The following is an 18,371-nucleotide window of genomic DNA, read 5'->3' as shown; positions in this document are numbered from 1 at the left end:
CCCACGCGGGCTGGGCTCGCCAGCAGAGGCCGGCGGGCGCGCGGACGCGCTAACCCCCGCAGTCGGCTCGCGGTCCCCAGCTCGGGGCGGCGGGCGCGCCAGCCCGCGCTCCCCGGCCGCGCCACCTGCTCCCGGCAGCCAATGGGGCGCGCGGGAGGCGGCGGGGCGGGGCAGGCTACAAAAGGCCGGGGCCGCGCACCGCCACACGCCTGCCGACGCGCTCCGGGGAGGCTCGGGCGGACGCCGCGGAGCGCCGGGAACATTCCGCTCGAGGACAAGCCGGGCGCGGGGCGATGCTGCGGGTGCGGTGTCTGCGCGGCGGGAGCCGCGGCGCCGAAGCGGTGCACTACATCGGCTCTCGGGTGCGTGCGCCGCCTCGCCTTCCCTCGCCCTCCCCGGCCCGCGTGCCCGACAGAGCCCCTCTGCCCCCCGGGAAGCCCGGCTTCGGGAGCCTCTGCCGGCTGCCCCGGGCGCCGCGGTACCCCGGGGGGAGCGGCCGTGCAGTGGGGCCGCACCCCGTGGGCGCCGCCGCTCTCCGCGCCTCCCGCCGTCGGTGCAGGGGGCGCCGCCCTCCCGGCCCGACCCCGACTCGCTCCAGGAGGCCTCGGGCCGGGGGAAGGGTGTGGGGCGACGAGTGACACTTCTTAATTCAGGGATGGAATTCTTGGGATTCAATGCAGGGGTGGGCATAGAGTTGGGGAGCCTTCAGGGAAATGCGTGGGGTGTGATGCGCGAGCGGGGAGGCAAAGTGGGAGTCAGACGGCGAGGGAGCAAGCAGGCCCACTCCAAGGGTGACACGGGCCCTGAGTCGAGAGAGGAGTCGGAGCGAGTTGAGGCCGTCCCGCACTTTGTGCCGGGCCCCACTTCCCGCTCGCCTAGATAGCGTGCAGACCCTCCCTGGCTCCTGGGACAGGAATAGCCGGGCAGCCTGGCTCCCTCTCACAACTGCTTCCAGAACACCTGTCACTCGCCTTCTCGCTCTGGTCCCTACCCTGGCTCCGCTCCTGCCTCCTTCCCAAGGCATTTAACAGAGTAGGATGAAGATTGGGCGCGGGGCTAGGGTGTAGGGTGTGAGGTGTGGGTGGTGTTTGAAGTTTGCCCTGTGAGTGAGGGACTCTCCCTGTTGTAGATTTTATAGACCCTGGATTTTCAAAAGGCTTTTCTGAAGTCCTTAGTTCTCTTTTCTGTTGTTTACATTTGTACTTGGGTTAATCCTGTCTTGGCCAGGATACCATGGACCATCTGTAAAATGGAGCAGATGGCACTTGGTCACTCTCAGAATTGGAGTGCCAAAGAGTGTGAAGTGTGTGTTAGCAATGCAGAATTTTTAGTTTGAAGCTGATTATTCTGAAAGATAAGAATCTTTACATATGCATCTACATTTTTATTTGGGGAAAAAAAGTCTAATATTGGTAACTTTTTTTTTTTTTTGGTGACTTTTAATACTGAAAAGGAAAGGAGGCTTCTTCCTCCAGCTGGACTTGGCAGGGAGATATGGAGCAGCGTTCTGTGGTTTTCTAGGAACAGGATGATCCATCATCCATGGAAGGGTTGCTTAAAGCTTGATTAAAACTTGATTGTAGAAAACCATTCTGAGATATAAATGGAGGTGGTCACTGGGGACAAAATCTTCTGAGGAGCTTTAACAAGCTAGCTAATGAACATATAGACAAGGTAATTTATAAAAAAACAAGAAGGTAAAACTATAGCCCCACTACCCACTTACTTACTAACATCTTGATTTACATTCTTCTAAAGGATTGTAAATGTCTATGTTATGTTGGGTTTCTCTCCACCTGTACCTCCTCCTCCCCACAAGTACTTTGTAGGACTGTAAAATAATCTTTTTTTGTTGTTCTTGGAAGCTTGGAAGAACCTTAACAGGATGGGTGCAGCGAACTTTCCAGAGCACCCAGGCAGCTACTGCTTCCTCCCGGAATTCCTGTGCAGCTGACGATAAGGCCACTGATCCTCTGCCCAAGGACTGCCCTGTCTCCTCTTACAATGAATGGGACCCCTTAGAGGAAGTGATAGTGGGCAGAGCAGAAAACGCCTGTGTTCCACCGTTCACTGTGGAGGTGAAGGTAAAGCAAGGGTATTTGCAGGTCTGACGGGGTTTCACTCCTCACCTTCTGTAGGCTGGCTTTTGCTCCCATTTTCCTCTATAACTGCTTTCATTGTAGCTCACTCCAGACCTCCGAAATCTAGTGGTGATTTTAATTGTCTTACTTGAAATCTCTGTGGTGTTTTATACTAATTTACACAAACAACTCCTTTTTTACAACAACTTACTCCAAACAACTCAGATTCTAGCACCTTATCTGGGGATGTTAGTTCTTTCACTATTCCTCACCTCTTCCTTCACTGTCTGTGATGTTCGGGTTCAGCAGAATTTCACTTTGGCCCTTTTCTCTTAGTTCTTCTCACAGCTTCTGCTCCCACCTCCATGAGGGTTCAGATCTCTCTCCAGATCAACATGTTGAACTCCTTGGTGGGTATTGCTGTGGGACCTCAAACCTGGCACATCATTTTGGCATTCCTGTTTATTTCAGCTGAAACATCAAGGAATCATCTTTGATTTCAGTCACATCCTCTATATCCATTCTCCAAGATCTAACAAGTCCTCTGTCAAAGGCAGTCTTGCCTCCATCCCTCTGCTGCTGCCTTACCTCAGGATCTCATCCACTGCCTGGGCTATTGCTAAGCCCCCATTGTTCTCTCTCATTTGCTCTTCTCTCTGAACCACCTTCCAGCTTCTATGAGAGTCCTTTAAAAAAAAAAAAAAGGTTTTATTTATTTATTCATGAGAAACACACACAGAGAGGCAGAGACATAGACAGAGAGAGAAGCAGGGTCCCTGCAAAGAGCATGATGGGGGACTCGATCCCAGACCCAGGATCACACACTGAGCCACTAAGCTACCCAGGCATCCCGAGAGTGCTTTTTTTAAAAAAAAATTTTTTTAATTTTTATTTTTAAAAATATTTTATTTATTTATTCATGAGAAACACAGAGAGAGCGAGAGAGGCAGAGACACAGGCAGAGGGAGAAGCAGGCTCCATGCAGGGAGCCCAACGCGGGACTCGATCCCTGGTCTCCAGGATCAGGCCCTGGGCTGAAGGCAGCACCAAACTGCTGAGCTACCCGGGCTGCCCCCAAGAGTGCTTTTTTATTTTATTATTTTTTTAAGATTTTATATATTTATTCATGAGAGACACAGAGAGAGAGAGAGAGGCAGAGACACAGGCAGAGGGAGAAGCAGGCTCCAGGGGCAGCCCCGGTGGTGCAGCGGTTTAGCGCCGCCTGCAGCCCGGGGTGTGATCCTGGAGACCCGGGATTGAGCCCCACATCGGGCTTCCTGCATGGAGCCTGCTTCTCCCTCTGCCTGTGCCTCTGCCTCTCTCTTCGCTCTCTCTCTGAATGAATAAATAAATAAATCTTTAAAAAAAAAAAAAAAAAAGAGAGAAGCAGGCTCCACGTAGGAAGCCCGATGTAGGACTTGATCCCGGGACTCCAGGATCATGCCCTGGGCCGAAGGCAGGCGCCAAGCCACTGAGCCACCCAAGAATCCCCCAAGAGTGCTTTTTTAAACCAAAATTGGATCACCTTGCTCATCCTGCTCCTATCATTCCTCTATTTCCCAATCTTCTACATGTCCCCTCCCCTGCGACTACTTCAGATAAAGTTCTCATGGTATTCAAGATCATTCACAATCTGGGTCATGTGTGCCTTTCCAGGACTCCCCATTTCAATCATTGGCTCATCTTAGAAGTGTGTTAGTATGGCAGGTTAGCAGATGTCCATTCCTATTTGGGTACCTCTCAACTCTAGTATTTGCCTTGACTTTCAGCAGACTTTATAGGATAACCATATAAGCAGCCAAACTAGATTACTCACTGTTCCCCAAACAATGCTTATGCCTTTGCTCCCACTCAGGACCCTTCCACCTATATTCGTGTACCTCTCTTGTCTGTAGTTTAAACCTACCCCTCTTACCACCACGGAGCCCTGATGGTACCTTCCGCAAAGCCTCCCAGGGTTTCCCTGGCAACAAGTAATATCTCTCTTCTAAAAACTCCTAATGTTCTTTATCTGTAATATTTCTAAGGAGGGGCCTCTGTGGTTTGATGTTCGGGTTGTATCCTGCATAAGAGAGTGCCAACCTCATTGCAGATACAGCCTGAGTTTCCATTAAATAAGGGGTTACAAATACTTTTTCAAGGAATTTAATTCTTCCTGAATATTTACATTTTTATTTGTAACATGGATTAAGGAAATAAATTCCATTACATCATTATCATCATCATCATAAATGTTGGCTACCTTGTACTAGAGCTCCAGGGGTATCAGCACAAAAGAACTTGCTTTCTATTTAGAGAGATAAGATATGGGATATCTGGGTGGCTCAGTGGTTGGTTGAGTGTCTGCCTTCAGCCCAGGGCATGATCCTGGAGTCCCAGGATCGAGTCCCACATCAGGCTCCCTGCATGGAGCCTGCTTTTCCCTCTGCCTATGTCTCTGCCTTTCTCTCTCTGTTATCTCTCATGAGTAAATTAATAAAACCTTTTCAAAAAAGAGAGAGAGAGAGAGATAAGATATTCATATAGTAAGAAAGACTAAAGCTAAGTGTTTTATGCCAACTAACTGGCAGTTGAATTGAATGCCCGAAGAGTAAAGGAAAAAGCAATGACCAAATGCTGGATAGTTAGGAAGTCTTCTTGAAGAAAATGACTCTTTAATTAGAACTTGAAGGCAGGGTAATAGAAAAAGTAATAACTTCTAATTGTTCTGAAACTGCCTCTGGTTCTGATATTTGACACTTTGATGAACAGATTAATTTATGTATCATCCACATGTTTTAAAAAGGCATGATCTTTTTAAAGTTTTTTTCTTGGAAAGAAGTCCCATTCCTTAACCATTTTAATAGGGTGGAATTAAATTTCACATTCAAGCAGTGGTTTATCCTTTTACTTGTCTCTAAAAGTGTTGACTTTTATACTATGCAATCTTATGGAAACAGACATGATTCTCAGATATGATTTCGAGTTCTCTGTCATTTGTGAAAAGTGTACCAGGCTGAAGTTAGGAGAATAGGACTGAATTATATATGTGATTTAAAAGTTTGATACTAGTCTTGGCTAATCAGCTCTTTGACTTTGTGTGAGATCCTACAATTTCTGGGCCTCAAGTGAGGATATTAAGAGGTCTACTATCTACCTAACAAGACTAAATAAGAAGGTAAAAGGCTACATGCTAAATTTTTCCAAGGATAAAACCAAACTTCATTACTGGCCATATGGATCTAGTTTTATATCACAAAAATACATTGGAAGTGCAATGATTGTAGATACTACTAGCATTAGCTGTATTGATTTCATTCATTTGTCTGGTTATTTCTGCCTTATGCCACATACTAAACTAGGTAATGAGGGAGAGAAAGTTAAAGAACACGCATGGCCCCTGCAAGGTAAGGCCTTGACTAATAGAAAAAAAATGATACAGATGTATTAATCAGCTTGGGAACAGTGAAAGATAAAATAATGTATTAAACTGCTTATAGGCAATTAGAGCATAAGATTTGCTGGAATATATAAATGCTAGAGAAATTTTCTGGGAGTGAGGAATGTAGTTATTAGGAAGCACAGTTTTTAAAAGCTGTGTCGCTTTTTATTCTGTAAAACATAATGAATACTTTCCACCAAATGTATGCTTTTTGTTTTGCTTTTATCTCTTTAAAGCTTTTAAGAAAGGACCTTTTATAAAATACAAAGTCATTCAAGGCTAATGTACTATAAGCTTGAAGCTGGATAAATAAGAAGTTTCTATTGATATTTTTTAGCCTTCCAAAGATAGTATTTAAAATTCCTTTGGCACCCCCCCAAAAGATTTTAGGCCCTAAAAGACTATAAAGTTTTTAGGAGGGCAGCCACATCTCTGCAACAGGTTATTAAAAACATCATGTGCTAAGCATTTAATATAGTGTTTTGTTTTTTTTTTTATCTTGCAGACACTTGGTAAATAATTGCTAACTCATTTAGCAGAGTTACAAAGGAAGTGTAAATAATTTCCAACTATCTCTTGGAAAATGTAATGTGCCTTGATCATTTGGACTTTGTTCAACCTTCGCCAGACAGAGTATCGGTTGCACAAGAAAACTCACACTTGTTCAAATAGCTTTTCTTCCCCTAGGAAAGTTTAGTTCATATTTACCAAAGCAAGCTTCATTCTGCATAGTTACACAGAATACTTTGGAATGTGTCTGGCAAGACAACATGGCTGTGCATCTGTTGTAACCCAGTGTTAATTTTCAAAGCCTTCTTGTCCTTTAGTGGACTGTAAGAGATGTGCCTGGCATGAGAAGGAGAAAGTGATGAATGGATGAGTAGTACCACGATGTGTCTGAGAGGAATATAAAGAGTCATTATTATCCTCTCCTGGTGGCTGCTGCCGGACTTCCTAGGAGTAAAAAACAGTGGAATGCTTTTGTTCTTAAAAAGAGTAGATTGATCTTAAAAAGTAGTCAATTAATACTGATAATTTGATACTGATAATATTTGTCACAGGCCAGAAATTGAGCTAGTTGTTTTCCTATAGATCTTCAAAAGTAAAGCAACTAACTAATAACTTAGACAGGGATCAGCAAACTTTTTCTGTATAAGGCCAGATAAATATTTCAGACTTTGCAGACCACTGGTCTCTGTCCCAGCCACTCAGCTTTCAACTCTGTAGTGCAAAAGCAACTACAGACAATATGTAAATGAATATGTCTGTGTTTCCATAAAACTTGTATTTACTAAAAAAAAAAAAAAAAAAAAAAATTGGCTATGGGTTTTAGTTTGCCAAAATTTTTTATTATTTTTTTATTTTTAAAGATTTTTAAAATTTGTTTATCTGTAAGAGACACACACAGAGAGAGACAGAGACATAGGCTGAGGGAGAAGCAGGCTCCCTGTAGGGAGCCTGATGCAAACCAATCCCAGGTGCTCTGCCAACCCCTGTTTTATACCCTCACCGGCATCTTCCATGTTTGGAAGACTTTCAACTTTATCAAGACATAGTTATCAGATTCTTAGTCCTTTTCCAGCCGGCTCAGCTCCAGCTTTTCTGATGTGAACCTGTGTACTGAGCTAACAAGAGGCAGGTCTGCCTCCATATGTTTGATATTTATCAGACTGAGGTGGAAATGGAAGCAGAGACAGAAAATCTGGAAAAAAACATTGTCTTTGACATTAATGAGCTAGGCATCTAGACACACTATATCTCATTACCCAGTTCCCTTCTTTCTACCCTGAAATTGTCTGACTTGTGGTAGAAACCTGACATGATAAGAACTGGTAGTCAGTTAATCAATGATATAAAGCAGTATTTTTTTAAATACCTGCTTTAGGGGATCCCTGGGTGGCTCAGCGGTTTAGCGCCTGCCTTTGGCCCAGGGCATGATCCTGGAGACCTGGGGTCGGGTCCCGCATTGGGCTCCCTGCATGGAGCCTGCTTCTCCCTCTGCCTGTGTCTCTGACTCTCTTTCTCTCTGTGTCTCTCATGAATAAATAAATAAAATCTTTAACTTTAAACTTTTTTTTTTTTTAAGATTTTATTCATTCATTCATGAGAGACAAAGAGAGAGGCAGAGACACAGGCAGAGGGAGAAGCAGGCTCCATGCAGAGAGCCCAATGCAGACCCGACCCCTGGTCTCCAGGATCACATCCTAGGCTGAAGGCAGATGCTCAACTGCTGAGCCACCCAAGCGTCCCGCTTTAAACGTTTTTTAAACTTAAAATATATAGATATATATCACTCTGCCAGTCTTTTTGTTGAAAATCCAAGGTTTTTTCTTAGCATTCAGATCTTCTGATTGGAATTCTATACCTCATCTATCTTGATAAATTATATCCATATACATCATCTACATTTCCCAGTGTATTTCTTTAAATTGAGAACTTAGGCATATGCAAAACAATCAGAAGGAAGAATCCTTCTACATTTTTTTATTTTTGCAAACCAGTATTTTACAGTTGTTATGCCTGCCCTAATTCAACAGTCTTTTTTAGCAAATTGAGCCTTTTTAAAGCATTTAACTGGTTCAGTTGTCTTTTAAAATGCATATGACCTTTGGACACTTCCTAAATGTTAAGCTTTTTTTCAACTGCCAAAATTGCATGAATTCACTTACCAGATCACTTTCTTTTTTTTTCTTTTTTTCTTTTTTAATTTATTTTTTATTGGTGTTCAATTTACTAACATACAGAATAACCCCCAGTGCCCGTCACCCATTCACTCCCACCCCCCGCCCTCCTCCCCTTCTACCACCCCTAGTTCGTTTCCCAGAGTTAGCAGTCTTTACGTTCTGTCTCCCTTTCTGATATTTCCCACCCATTTCTTCTCCCTTCCCTTATATTCCCTTTCACTATTATTTATATTCCCCAAATGAATGAGAACATATAATGTTTGTCCTTCTCCGACTGACTTACTTCACTCAGCACCAGATCACTTTCTTCTAAGATAAAAGGATTTGAAGCAGTATGAAAACTTGGAAACACTGGGGAGGGGAGGCATGTCTGCAGGGAAGGATAGAAAGTCTAAAAGGCAGGCTTGCACTGCTGCACAATTTTGCCAAGTGCTAATTCTATTGAATGAGAGAATCAATAATGGTTTTTAAGAGCAACAAAGAATGTTTGAGACTATGTCCCTAATTTTAAGGGGGCAGTGTCCTATTTTCCTACAGAGTACTTTGCAGTGCTGTTTTCTAGACAGAATTCTGGGATGCATGGTTTGATCTAAGTAACAGATGTGCTCTTATCCTCTTATGCTATTTTGTTTGTTCTGTTATTTGATTTCATTGAGACTGTCTAACAGAATACCTATGTCCTGTTTTGTCTATGAAGCTTGTAAAAACCGGTCCAAGAAGACGTCAAGCTCATCTGAGGGCAGACATGCTGTGAACGGCAGGGCATGAGATCTCAGGCAACAGGGGCAAAAGGTCTCAAAATATCAAGAAAATTTAGAATTCTTCATTCAGCAAATATTGAGTGTCTGCCCGGACAGGCAGTATGCTGTGTGCTAGGGATCAACACTAGACAAGACATGGTCTTAGTCTCATTTCTATTAAATTACACAAATCATTGTTCATTGCCTATGACCTTATCAGGAATTGCATTTTTCTCCAATTAAATATTCTGCCTATTTTCTCCTGCTTTTAGGCCAACACATATGAAAAGTACTGGCCATTTTACCAGAAGCACGGAGGCCACTATTTTCCCAAAGATCATTTGAAAAAGGCTGTTGCTGAAATTGAAGAGATGTGCAATATTTTAAAAACAGAAGGAGTGACAGTGAGGAGGCCTGACCCCATCGACTGGTCTTTGAAGTATAAAACTCCTGATTTTGAGTCTACGGGTAAGTGATGTTGTATACCTAAACTGCTAGTGTCTTAATGTTTCCTTCCTTCCTTCCTTCCTTCCTTCCTTCCTTCCTTCCTTCCTTCCTTCCTTCCTTCCTTCCTTCCTTCCTTTTTGTTTCTTCATGAGAGACACAGAGAGGCAGAGACACAGGCAGAGGGAGAAGCAGACTCCCTGTGGGAAGCCTGATGCAGGACTCAATCCCAGGACCCCGGAATCATGACCTGAGCCAAAGGCAGACGCTTAACCACTGAGCCACCCAGGCGCCCCTTAATTTTTCTTTCTTAATGTGTAAGGAGAAAGCTCAGATAATTTCTCAGGGATTCCTTTATTTTAATAATCCTTCAAAACTTTAGAGATTACTTAGGAACAGATTGGTTCTTTTTTTTTTTTTCTTTAAGATTTTTTATTTATTTATTCATGAGAGACACAGAGAGAGGCAGAGACACAGGCAGAGGGAAAAGCAGGCTCCATGAAGGGAGCCTGATGTGAGACTCAATCCCCAGACTCCAGGACCACACCCTGGGCTGAAGGCGGGCGGCGCTAAATGGCTGAGCCACCCGGGCTGCCCCAGATGGGTTCTTTTTGATATGATTAAGGTGTCCATATCTTTTTTTTTTAAGATTTTATTTATAAAACAGTGGATTCCATGAGTTTTCCTCAAGTATAGAAGAGAGGAACAGAAACATTCCCATTTTAGTTTTAACTGATATTGCTACAAGATTGTTCTTGTGCCTGAGGTCAGTGTTCTAATTTAGAGTTCTAGAAATGATCATTGGCCCAATTTTTATCTTGTGGTACTGATATTCCCTGAATAATTCCATTTCTGTATAGCAAGAAAGGAGCTTACAAAATGTGAAAACTTGGTGGTTCTAGATCTCTTTGAACAAGGTCCGTAGGGCTTCATTTCTTTTCTTCCTTTCCCCTTCTCTTTCCCTCTCTCCCTTTCTTTCTCTCTCTTTCTCTATTATTTTTTCTTTTTTTTCTTTGAAAGATTTTATTTATTTATTCATGAGAGACACAGAGAGAAAGAGAGGCAGAGACACAGGCAGAGGGAGAAGCAGGCTTCATGCAGGGAGCCCCATGCGGGACATGATCCAGGATCACTCCCTGAGCCGAAGGCAGGCGCCAAACCGCTGAGCCACCCAGGGATCCCCTATTCTTTTCTTTCTTTTCTAGCTTTGCCATACACATACAGAATAATCATGCTAACAATCTAGTATGTATCCATTTTTTTCCATTTGCATTTAAGTCTATACATACACATTCCTATAGGTTTTCTGTAATTTTTTTAACCAGAAAAACTGGGATCTTATTCTATAGACTTTTCTGTCTTGGAAATTAGCATTACTGAGATTTTTGTGGAAATTTTTGTGTAATTTTTTTAACCAGAAAAACTGGGATCTTATTCTATAGACTTTTCTGTCTTGGAAATTAGCATTACTGAGATTTTTGTGGAACCTTTTGGTCTGATAGGTTTATATGGTGCGATGCCTCGAGACATTCTGATAGTTGTGGGAAATGAGATCATTGAGGCTCCCATGGCATGGCGCGCCCGCTTCTTTGAGTACCGTGCATACCGGTCAATTATCAAAGACTACTTCCATCGTGGCGCCAAGTGGACAACAGCTCCTAAGCCAACAATGGGTGACAAGCTTTATGACCAGGTAAGACCCTAATTGTAGATGAGCTTATTAGTAACTCTTCTCAATAATCTAGAGAATGAGATAGAGATTCTCTGATACCTTGTATTTAGTATGCATATGAGAAACTGAGAGCACCACCTACATTAAAAAAATGGTTGTTTTATGATGAAACGAAGAGTAAATGATATTGTGATAATAAGAGTTACAGTAGTGATAGCTAACACTTATCTGGTGCTTACCGTGTGCTAGGTCTTGAGCTAAAGGCTTTTATACATCAACAGTCCTGTTTATTATCCACAAAACCCTCTGAGGGAGTAGCATCAATCATTCCCTTATAAAGAGGAAGACTTGCCTAAAGGCACACAGCTATTCATTGGTAGAAACAGAAAAGTGACTAAACTGAACCCCATTCTTTTCTTCTAGAGAAGCAATCTGGTCTACAGGCCAAATTCACAATAAAAGAAAGTATATGTCCTTTGTTAGGTCACTTATTATTTGATCATTTATAAGAAGAATCAAAAGATCAAAATTTCTTCTTAAGAGTTTAAAGACAGAAATAAGTAATGAATTCATTCCACCACACCAAATCAAATCTGGCGGGGGATGCATGGCATTTCATTTTATGGTCAGGGCCAAATTCCTTTTCTAAAAGAACAGAATGACTTCATTCTGATGACTTTCAGTACTCTAAGTAGCTACATAAATCAGTGTATGGGTCATGGAATATTTTCAGAATCATTACTACCTCTGTACCTTTGCTACTAAGTATTAAGAAATTGGTGTCATGCCTAGTTTTTGGTTTTTGGTTTTTGTTGTCACCTTATTTTGATTTAGTTAGCATGGGCCTACGAAGGTCCTGAGTCAGTCTCATAGTTAGCATGGGCCTACATCTTCCCCCATACATGTTTTTGTCTAAAACAGGGTAGTACTATTTTGGGAAATTATGATGTTGAATTAATTTTCTTAGTAATTAATGCCCCATAGATAATTTTCTTATGAACCAATGTATGATATGTATTCATTCTTGTTCCATTTAGAATTACCCTATCCATTCTGTAGAAGACAGACACAAATTGGCTGCTCAGGGAAAATTTGTGACGACTGAGTTTGAGCCATGCTTTGATGCTGCTGACTTCATTAGAGCTGGAAGAGATATTTTTGCACAGAGGAGCCAGGTCAATAAAAGCTGCCTCTTAAATTCCATGCTTTATTATTATATTTTATTATTGTATTATTTACTTATAAATTGTATTTATTTAGTTTTTGAAAATATTTTCATCCTAAATATTTTTAGTTATCTAAACATAGAACCAAATCTTTATAGAATTATTATCATCCTTTCATTTTCAGGTTACAAACTATCTGGGCATTGAATGGATGCGTAGGCATCTTGCTCCAGACTACAGAGTGCATATCATCTCCTTTAAAGATCCCAATCCAATGCATATTGATGCCACCTTCAATATCATTGGACCTGGTCTTGTGCTTTCCAACCCTGACCGACCGTGTCATCAGGTAAGGGAGTTTTTAAGACTCTGGAAAAGCAATAGAGTCTAGTAACTTAAATAATTATCACTTTTATTTTAAGCACTTCCATATTTCCTAATGGTTATAAATTACAAATTCAGCAGTGCTCAACATTATGATAATCAAACATTGGATTGCTTATGGTGGATTTACTACAAAATGTCCAGCACTCACAAATGTACCTTGAAGCCATGATAATTAGTGTAGTGTCATCAGACTTTGACTTTGCTGCTTGCTGCTTTCAAAAGCTTCAAGTTTGTGTGTCTGTGTGTGTTTTTATCGAACAGAGTATATTAACCCATAACTTGCAGCCAAGACTCCACAGCAACTGAATTGCAAATAGAATGATCCCTGCATGGCTGGGTGATGCCATTGGGTAGTGGGTATCTTCCTCCCTCTCCAGTGTGTCAGGACCCCTTTGGCCACCCCCACCCTGCAGGGAGGAGCAGAGCCACTGCACTGCAGCTGGTCTATCCCTATCACCTGCAGCCTCCTACTTCTGCTCGCTCCCTCCTACTTCCAGTTGGGTGGTGAGTGATTTTGTGTTATTTGGTAGGCTGCAGTACAGCTCAGCTGCTGAGAGAGACCAGAAAGAATCCAGCCTTAGGGGTCTCCTGGAAGCAAGGGAGCCCTTTGTCATCATCAGTGTGTGGTTCCAAGCCTCCTTGGGCCGTGTCTGCTGTTGCAAAGGCTTTTAAAGATATTCATTAAAAACAGACCTTTCCACTCAAAAAAAAAAAAAAATAAGATAAGATAAATAAATAAATAGATAAATAAATAAATACCTTCACAGTGGGTGAAGTCATTTTTAAAAATGACTATTTTATCATGTTCATTTCTATCCCATATATTTATACCCAATGACCAAGTTTACTTATGTTTCATTTTAACATAATTTATTGATGTACTAAGTGAGTATGTGAACATAGGGATGGCTGGGTTATAATAAGTCCCTAAGGACAATTATAGTTCCTGGGGAAGTCCATCCTTAATATCTATCTTTATGTTGTGGTATAGATACAAAATGATGGACTATGAAGTGGATGGACTATGGGTTTAATGCAGTGATATTTTTGTTTCCCTATAACTAAATAGTGAGGAAATATTTTCATTTTCTTTAATGTGAATTTGTCAAGGAAAGTATCTTGTATTTTAAGGCCTCTGAAACCTAAATAAAGCATGAGAATATTTTTAAAAGCTTTAACATTTCCGTTACTTTTTAAAACTTTAACCTGGTAGTATGGGGATTTTATGTACATTTATAATTAGGATTCAGACAAAATCATTTCAAATGTTTAGAAATTTAATTTCTTTATTTTGGCAGCTGAGAAGTCAGCATCTCAAAAAGAATTATTAATCATAAGAGCTACCAGAGACTAAGAATGATAATAATAGCATGTATAGATTTAAACTTTGTCTTTGGGGTTTGTTTTTTGTTTTTGTTTGTTTGTTTTTGTCTTGAAGATTGATCTTTTCAAGAAAGCAGGATGGACCATAGTTACTCCTCCAATACCAGTCATCCCAGATGGTATGTTTACTATTATGTACCCATAGCATAAAATGAGTACTTCAGTGATTGAAGATCTTTCATCTATAGATAGCAGCCCAAATTTTAGTACTTTAGAGAAAATGTTTTCCCAGGAAGGAGTAAACTAGCATGTGGGCCTATAGGTACAAGGACAAGGCTGGGACTTATGTTTGCAACCTCTCTTTCCATGGACAATGAAAGTGTGAAGATGGGAAAAATCAGTATAAAGCAATATCACAAAGCAAGAAATGACTTTTTAAAGAAAACAAGGTGAAATCCGAATGTGTAATGTGCATAGATTGAGTCATAACATTCATAGATAAACTGTCTTAAGATCAAAATAAAGGGATCCCTGAGTGGCGCAGTGGTTTGGCGCCTGCCTTTGGCCCAGGGCGCGATCCTGGAGACCCGGGATCGAATCCCACGTCGGGCTCCCAGTGCATGGAGCCTGCTTCTCCCTCTGTCTATGTCTCTTCCTCTCTCTCTCTCTCTCTCTCTGTGTGTGACTATCATAAATAAATAAAAATTAAAAAAATATATTAAAAAGATCAAAATAAAATCCACAGGGAGGGGATCCCTGGGTGGCGCAGCAGTTTGGCGCCTGCCTTTGGCCCAGGGCGCGATCCTGGAGACCCGGGATCGAATCCCACGTCGGGCTCCCGGTGCATGGAGCTTGCTTCTCCCTCTGCCTGTGTCTCTGCCTCTCTCTCTCTGTGTGACTATCATAAATAAATAAAAATTAAAAAAAATAAAATAAAATCCACAGGGAAAGTGAACTACTGAAAGAATAGAGGTGTCACTTTAACATTCTTCACTTTGGAATCCAGGCTTAAACATAAATGAGAGTAGACATGATTTAACAGTTGTTGCTATTTTTAGATCACCCACTCTGGATGTCATCCAAATGGCTTTCCATGAATGTCTTAATGCTAGATGAAAAGCGTGTCATGGTGGATGCCAATGAAGTCCCAATTCAAAAGATGTTTGAAAAACTGGGTATGTACAATAAATGAAACATGGTGTCATGCATTAAAGTGTTAAACCAGAAGAACTAAAGAAATTACCTGCTAGAAAAAAAAAAAAAGAAATTACTTGCTAGGTCTAATGTATGGTTTATCTAATTCAATTTCTGTTCCTTTTAGAGGTACCAAGCTATTATTTTGTAGATGCACAATATTTTTACTTTTAATAATCATAATCCCAAAGGTTGGAGATGTATTCCAGGCTCCTCAGACACTCCCTTAGCAATAAATGTCAATCTTCTATGATTTACCTAATCTCTCGGTGGCCACGTATGAAGAACTACCCCTTTGTAGATGGGCATATGGATTATTCAGTCTTTCTCCAAATAAGAAATTGACTTGTTGAGGGTCCTTTAAAAGTAGTTTCATTGTCATTACATATTTTAAAGGACTTATAAGGGTACAGATACAGAAATGACTTATGTGTGTGATAAGCACAGTGAACAAAGTCATGAAAAGCAGTAGAGGCTGTCAGTAAATCCTTCAGCTTTGAACTAAGAATTAGTTTTTACTTGGGTGGGAATTTGCTCATCTTGATATTCAAAATTTAAAATAGATATTCTAACACTATTGAGAAAAGTATTGAAAGAAAGGATTTTCATATGGCTAACTCATATAGAAAAATGTTTATCACTCTTCACATACTTGGTATATCCTAAGTGTCAAAGAAAGCCAGACAGTATATACTTGTTGAAAATGAGTCATGTTTTGATTCATGCCTTATATTTCAGGTATACTAAAGAAATTATTTGCCCCCTTAACACATCCCTCTTTAATGTGGTATCAGTTAAAAGGATTGTCCTGTCAGTTTTAGATTGAGCTCTTTAATGATTTGACCTCTAATACTCTGCCACCATTTTTTCTGACTTTCATTAAATAGCCAACTGCTTGGGCTTAGTTTCTTTGTCCATTAATATTTTATTGTTTCTCAAGTTAAAATATTATTAAGAACCAAATATATGATTTGTAATATTATTTTATAATTTTAGACCCAGGGAATTTGTTAAAGCAAACTTTATCAAGCAACTAGAACCTCTCCAATTCAGGATTAAAATGTCTCTAGCCATCTGAATAATATAGATATGTCTGTCTACCAAGAAGCATACTTGTGTTTAAAAGTCTACGCCTTATCCCAAGCCCACTCCTTACCCCTTCCAAGCCCTGTTCTTACTTCCCAAAGCCCTGCTCAGTCTCATTTTCTAGAAAAGCCTTTTCTGATGGCTCCTGCTGCCTCCTTCCCTGACTACCCCAGTAGACTCTTTAGTGACTCTATAGCTATCTTTCCCCTCAAAATAATAAGTTCCTTGAGGGAGGAGAATAGATTTCCTTTTTAAAATCCCCTTATGCTGAACACAACAGATTTTTTTCTAAATACCACTGGTTGACTGGGCCGTGCACATCAGCACAACCACATCAGTAAAATAGTGCCAGATTAAACTAATTGCCTGAATATATTTGGTACCTGTAGGATTCTACAACCCAGCATATTAAAATATGAGTTCAGTTCCACTGTTTTCTTAAGGTGGTAAAGTTAATCTTGTCAGATACATCTACTCATTCAACTCATGGACTTGTGAATTGTCAGTAGAACAAAACAGACTTCACAGTCTCTGCTGACTTTCTGGTGAAGATTTTATATCAGCAGTGGAATAGGTTAGATGAAATAGAATTGGTGACAATATGGTTGAAAGACTGTTTGGGGTTCAGGTAGACTTGAGAATAGAGACACAGGATTCCTACCCATCTTTTGGCTTACTTCCTACAGGAAATCTTCACGGGAGTCCATCTAACAGACACATGTCTCTCTTTTGATGCAGGTATCAGTACCATCAAGGTTAACATCCGTAATGCCAATTCCCTGGGAGGAGGCTTCCACTGCTGGACCTGTGATGTCCGGCGCCGGGGCACCCTGCAGTCCTATTTTGACTGAGGGGGCCTGGGTGGCTGGTGGCTTGGGCTCCAATAAATCTAGGAAGCTTAGGGAGAAGGTTCATTCTCTCACTTGAAAAAGTGCATGAACTGTAGTGCTTTAAACAATCATATATTTAACAGGGGTCTTAAGCCTGGTTTATTTTTATTACTTTTCTTTGATATAAGGAAATAACTTGTGCTAGGTCATACTCTCTACTCCTAAATTTATTTACTCTTTGGCTTCAAGTGTAAACATTTGGTAAATATGAAGCAACAAAAATTAGTCGTTTGAGTAACTTGGCCACTAATATTTAACCGTCTACCTCTGTTGTTAATTTTCTTTCCAAAAGGCAGCTTGAAATGTTGGTCCTAATCTTCATTATTTTTTCCTTTTTTTCTAGACTTGTGAATGTTTCTATCACTTCTCTTTTCTAAATGAGAGAAAGATTTAAAATGTACACAGATTTGAAAAGAACCAGATAATTGTCTCTTTTTCTAATGAGGAATTTAAAATTTTAATTTCTCATCTTTAAAAAATAACCTAGACTATGCAAACATTTTAAGTGAATTTTCCATAAATGTTTTTAATATTCCTATTTCAACATTGGTGATATTTGCTACTAAAAACCTTTTCATACAACTTACCTCATTTCAAGTGATTTAATCTTTTTTCTCTGTCCAAATTTTACAAAAATACTTAGTGCAATAGGTTATAACTCAATTCTGAGCCTAAAGTTTGATGTCCAGTATCTAATGGATATATTGCATCTTTGATAATCTCAGCTTGGTTTACAGATGTGCAAATTATTTAAAGCACAGACCTTAAAAGCATTTAAAAAAAAACTAATGGAGGTAAAACCTATATGCAACATGAAATAATTTTAATGTTGGATTGTATGTGTATTTTTATTCTAATAAACTTTTATGTTACAGAATGGATTTCGTTAGAGTTTGTCATCAGTCTTATTATTTTAAGCATAAGTAAATTACTAGAATGTAGCTCTAGGGACAGAATTCTAATGATCTGAAATAATATATTCATCCCTACTAAATAATTTAAACCCAATACTTGTATTCAGAAATGTTTAGCAGAGTCAGGTTTTATTAGTTGTGTTTTTTTAAAGATTTATTTATTTTAGAGAGAGCACGTTGAGGAGGGGCAGAGAAAGAGGGAGAACAAGAATCCTTAAGCAGACTCCACACAGAGCACAGAGCCAATTTAGGGCTTGATCCCACGACCCTGAGATCATGACCTGAGCTGAAAGCAGGAGTCAGATCCCTAACTGACTGAGCCACCCAGGTGCCCCAAAATTTTATTAGGTACATTAATTCATTAAAAAA

The 18,371-nt window shown here is 40.5% G+C and overlaps 1 protein-coding gene across 1 annotated transcript; it reads left to right on the top strand.

Annotated features, from left to right (window-relative positions):
- The first annotated feature begins 201 nt into the window (after positions 1–201).
- On the top strand, positions 202–17,969 carry GATM (glycine amidinotransferase). The gene is made up of 9 exons (XM_072808256.1): positions 202–362; positions 1,866–2,084; positions 9,199–9,394; positions 10,873–11,063; positions 12,080–12,217; positions 12,393–12,557; positions 14,034–14,097; positions 14,977–15,093; positions 16,937–17,969. Exons 1-9 carry the CDS (start codon positions 294–296, stop codon positions 17,047–17,049), a joined length of 1,272 nt encoding a protein of 423 aa, XP_072664357.1. The 5' UTR covers positions 202–293; the 3' UTR covers positions 17,050–17,969.
- Positions 17,970–18,371: the final 402 nt, after the last annotated feature.

This window comes from Canis lupus, chromosome 32 (assembly GCF_048164855.1).
Source record: "Canis lupus baileyi chromosome 32, mCanLup2.hap1, whole genome shotgun sequence".
Classification (NCBI taxonomy): Eukaryota; Metazoa; Chordata; class Mammalia; order Carnivora; family Canidae; genus Canis; species Canis lupus.
Note: the sequence above shows the minus strand (reverse complement) of the source record. Positions and strands in the feature narration are given on the sequence as shown.

Coding starts and splice junctions, on each gene's coding strand:
- GATM (XM_072808256.1), top strand. CDS start 294: ATGCTGCGGGTGCGGTGTCTGCGCGGCGGGAGCCGCGGCGCCGAAGCG. Junction 14,098..14,976: donor AATACCAGTCATCCCAGATG/GTATGTTTACTA, acceptor TGCTATTTTTAG/ATCACCCACTCTGGATGTCA. Junction 15,094..16,936: donor AAAGATGTTTGAAAAACTGG/GTATGTACAATA, acceptor CTTTTGATGCAG/GTATCAGTACCATCAAGGTT.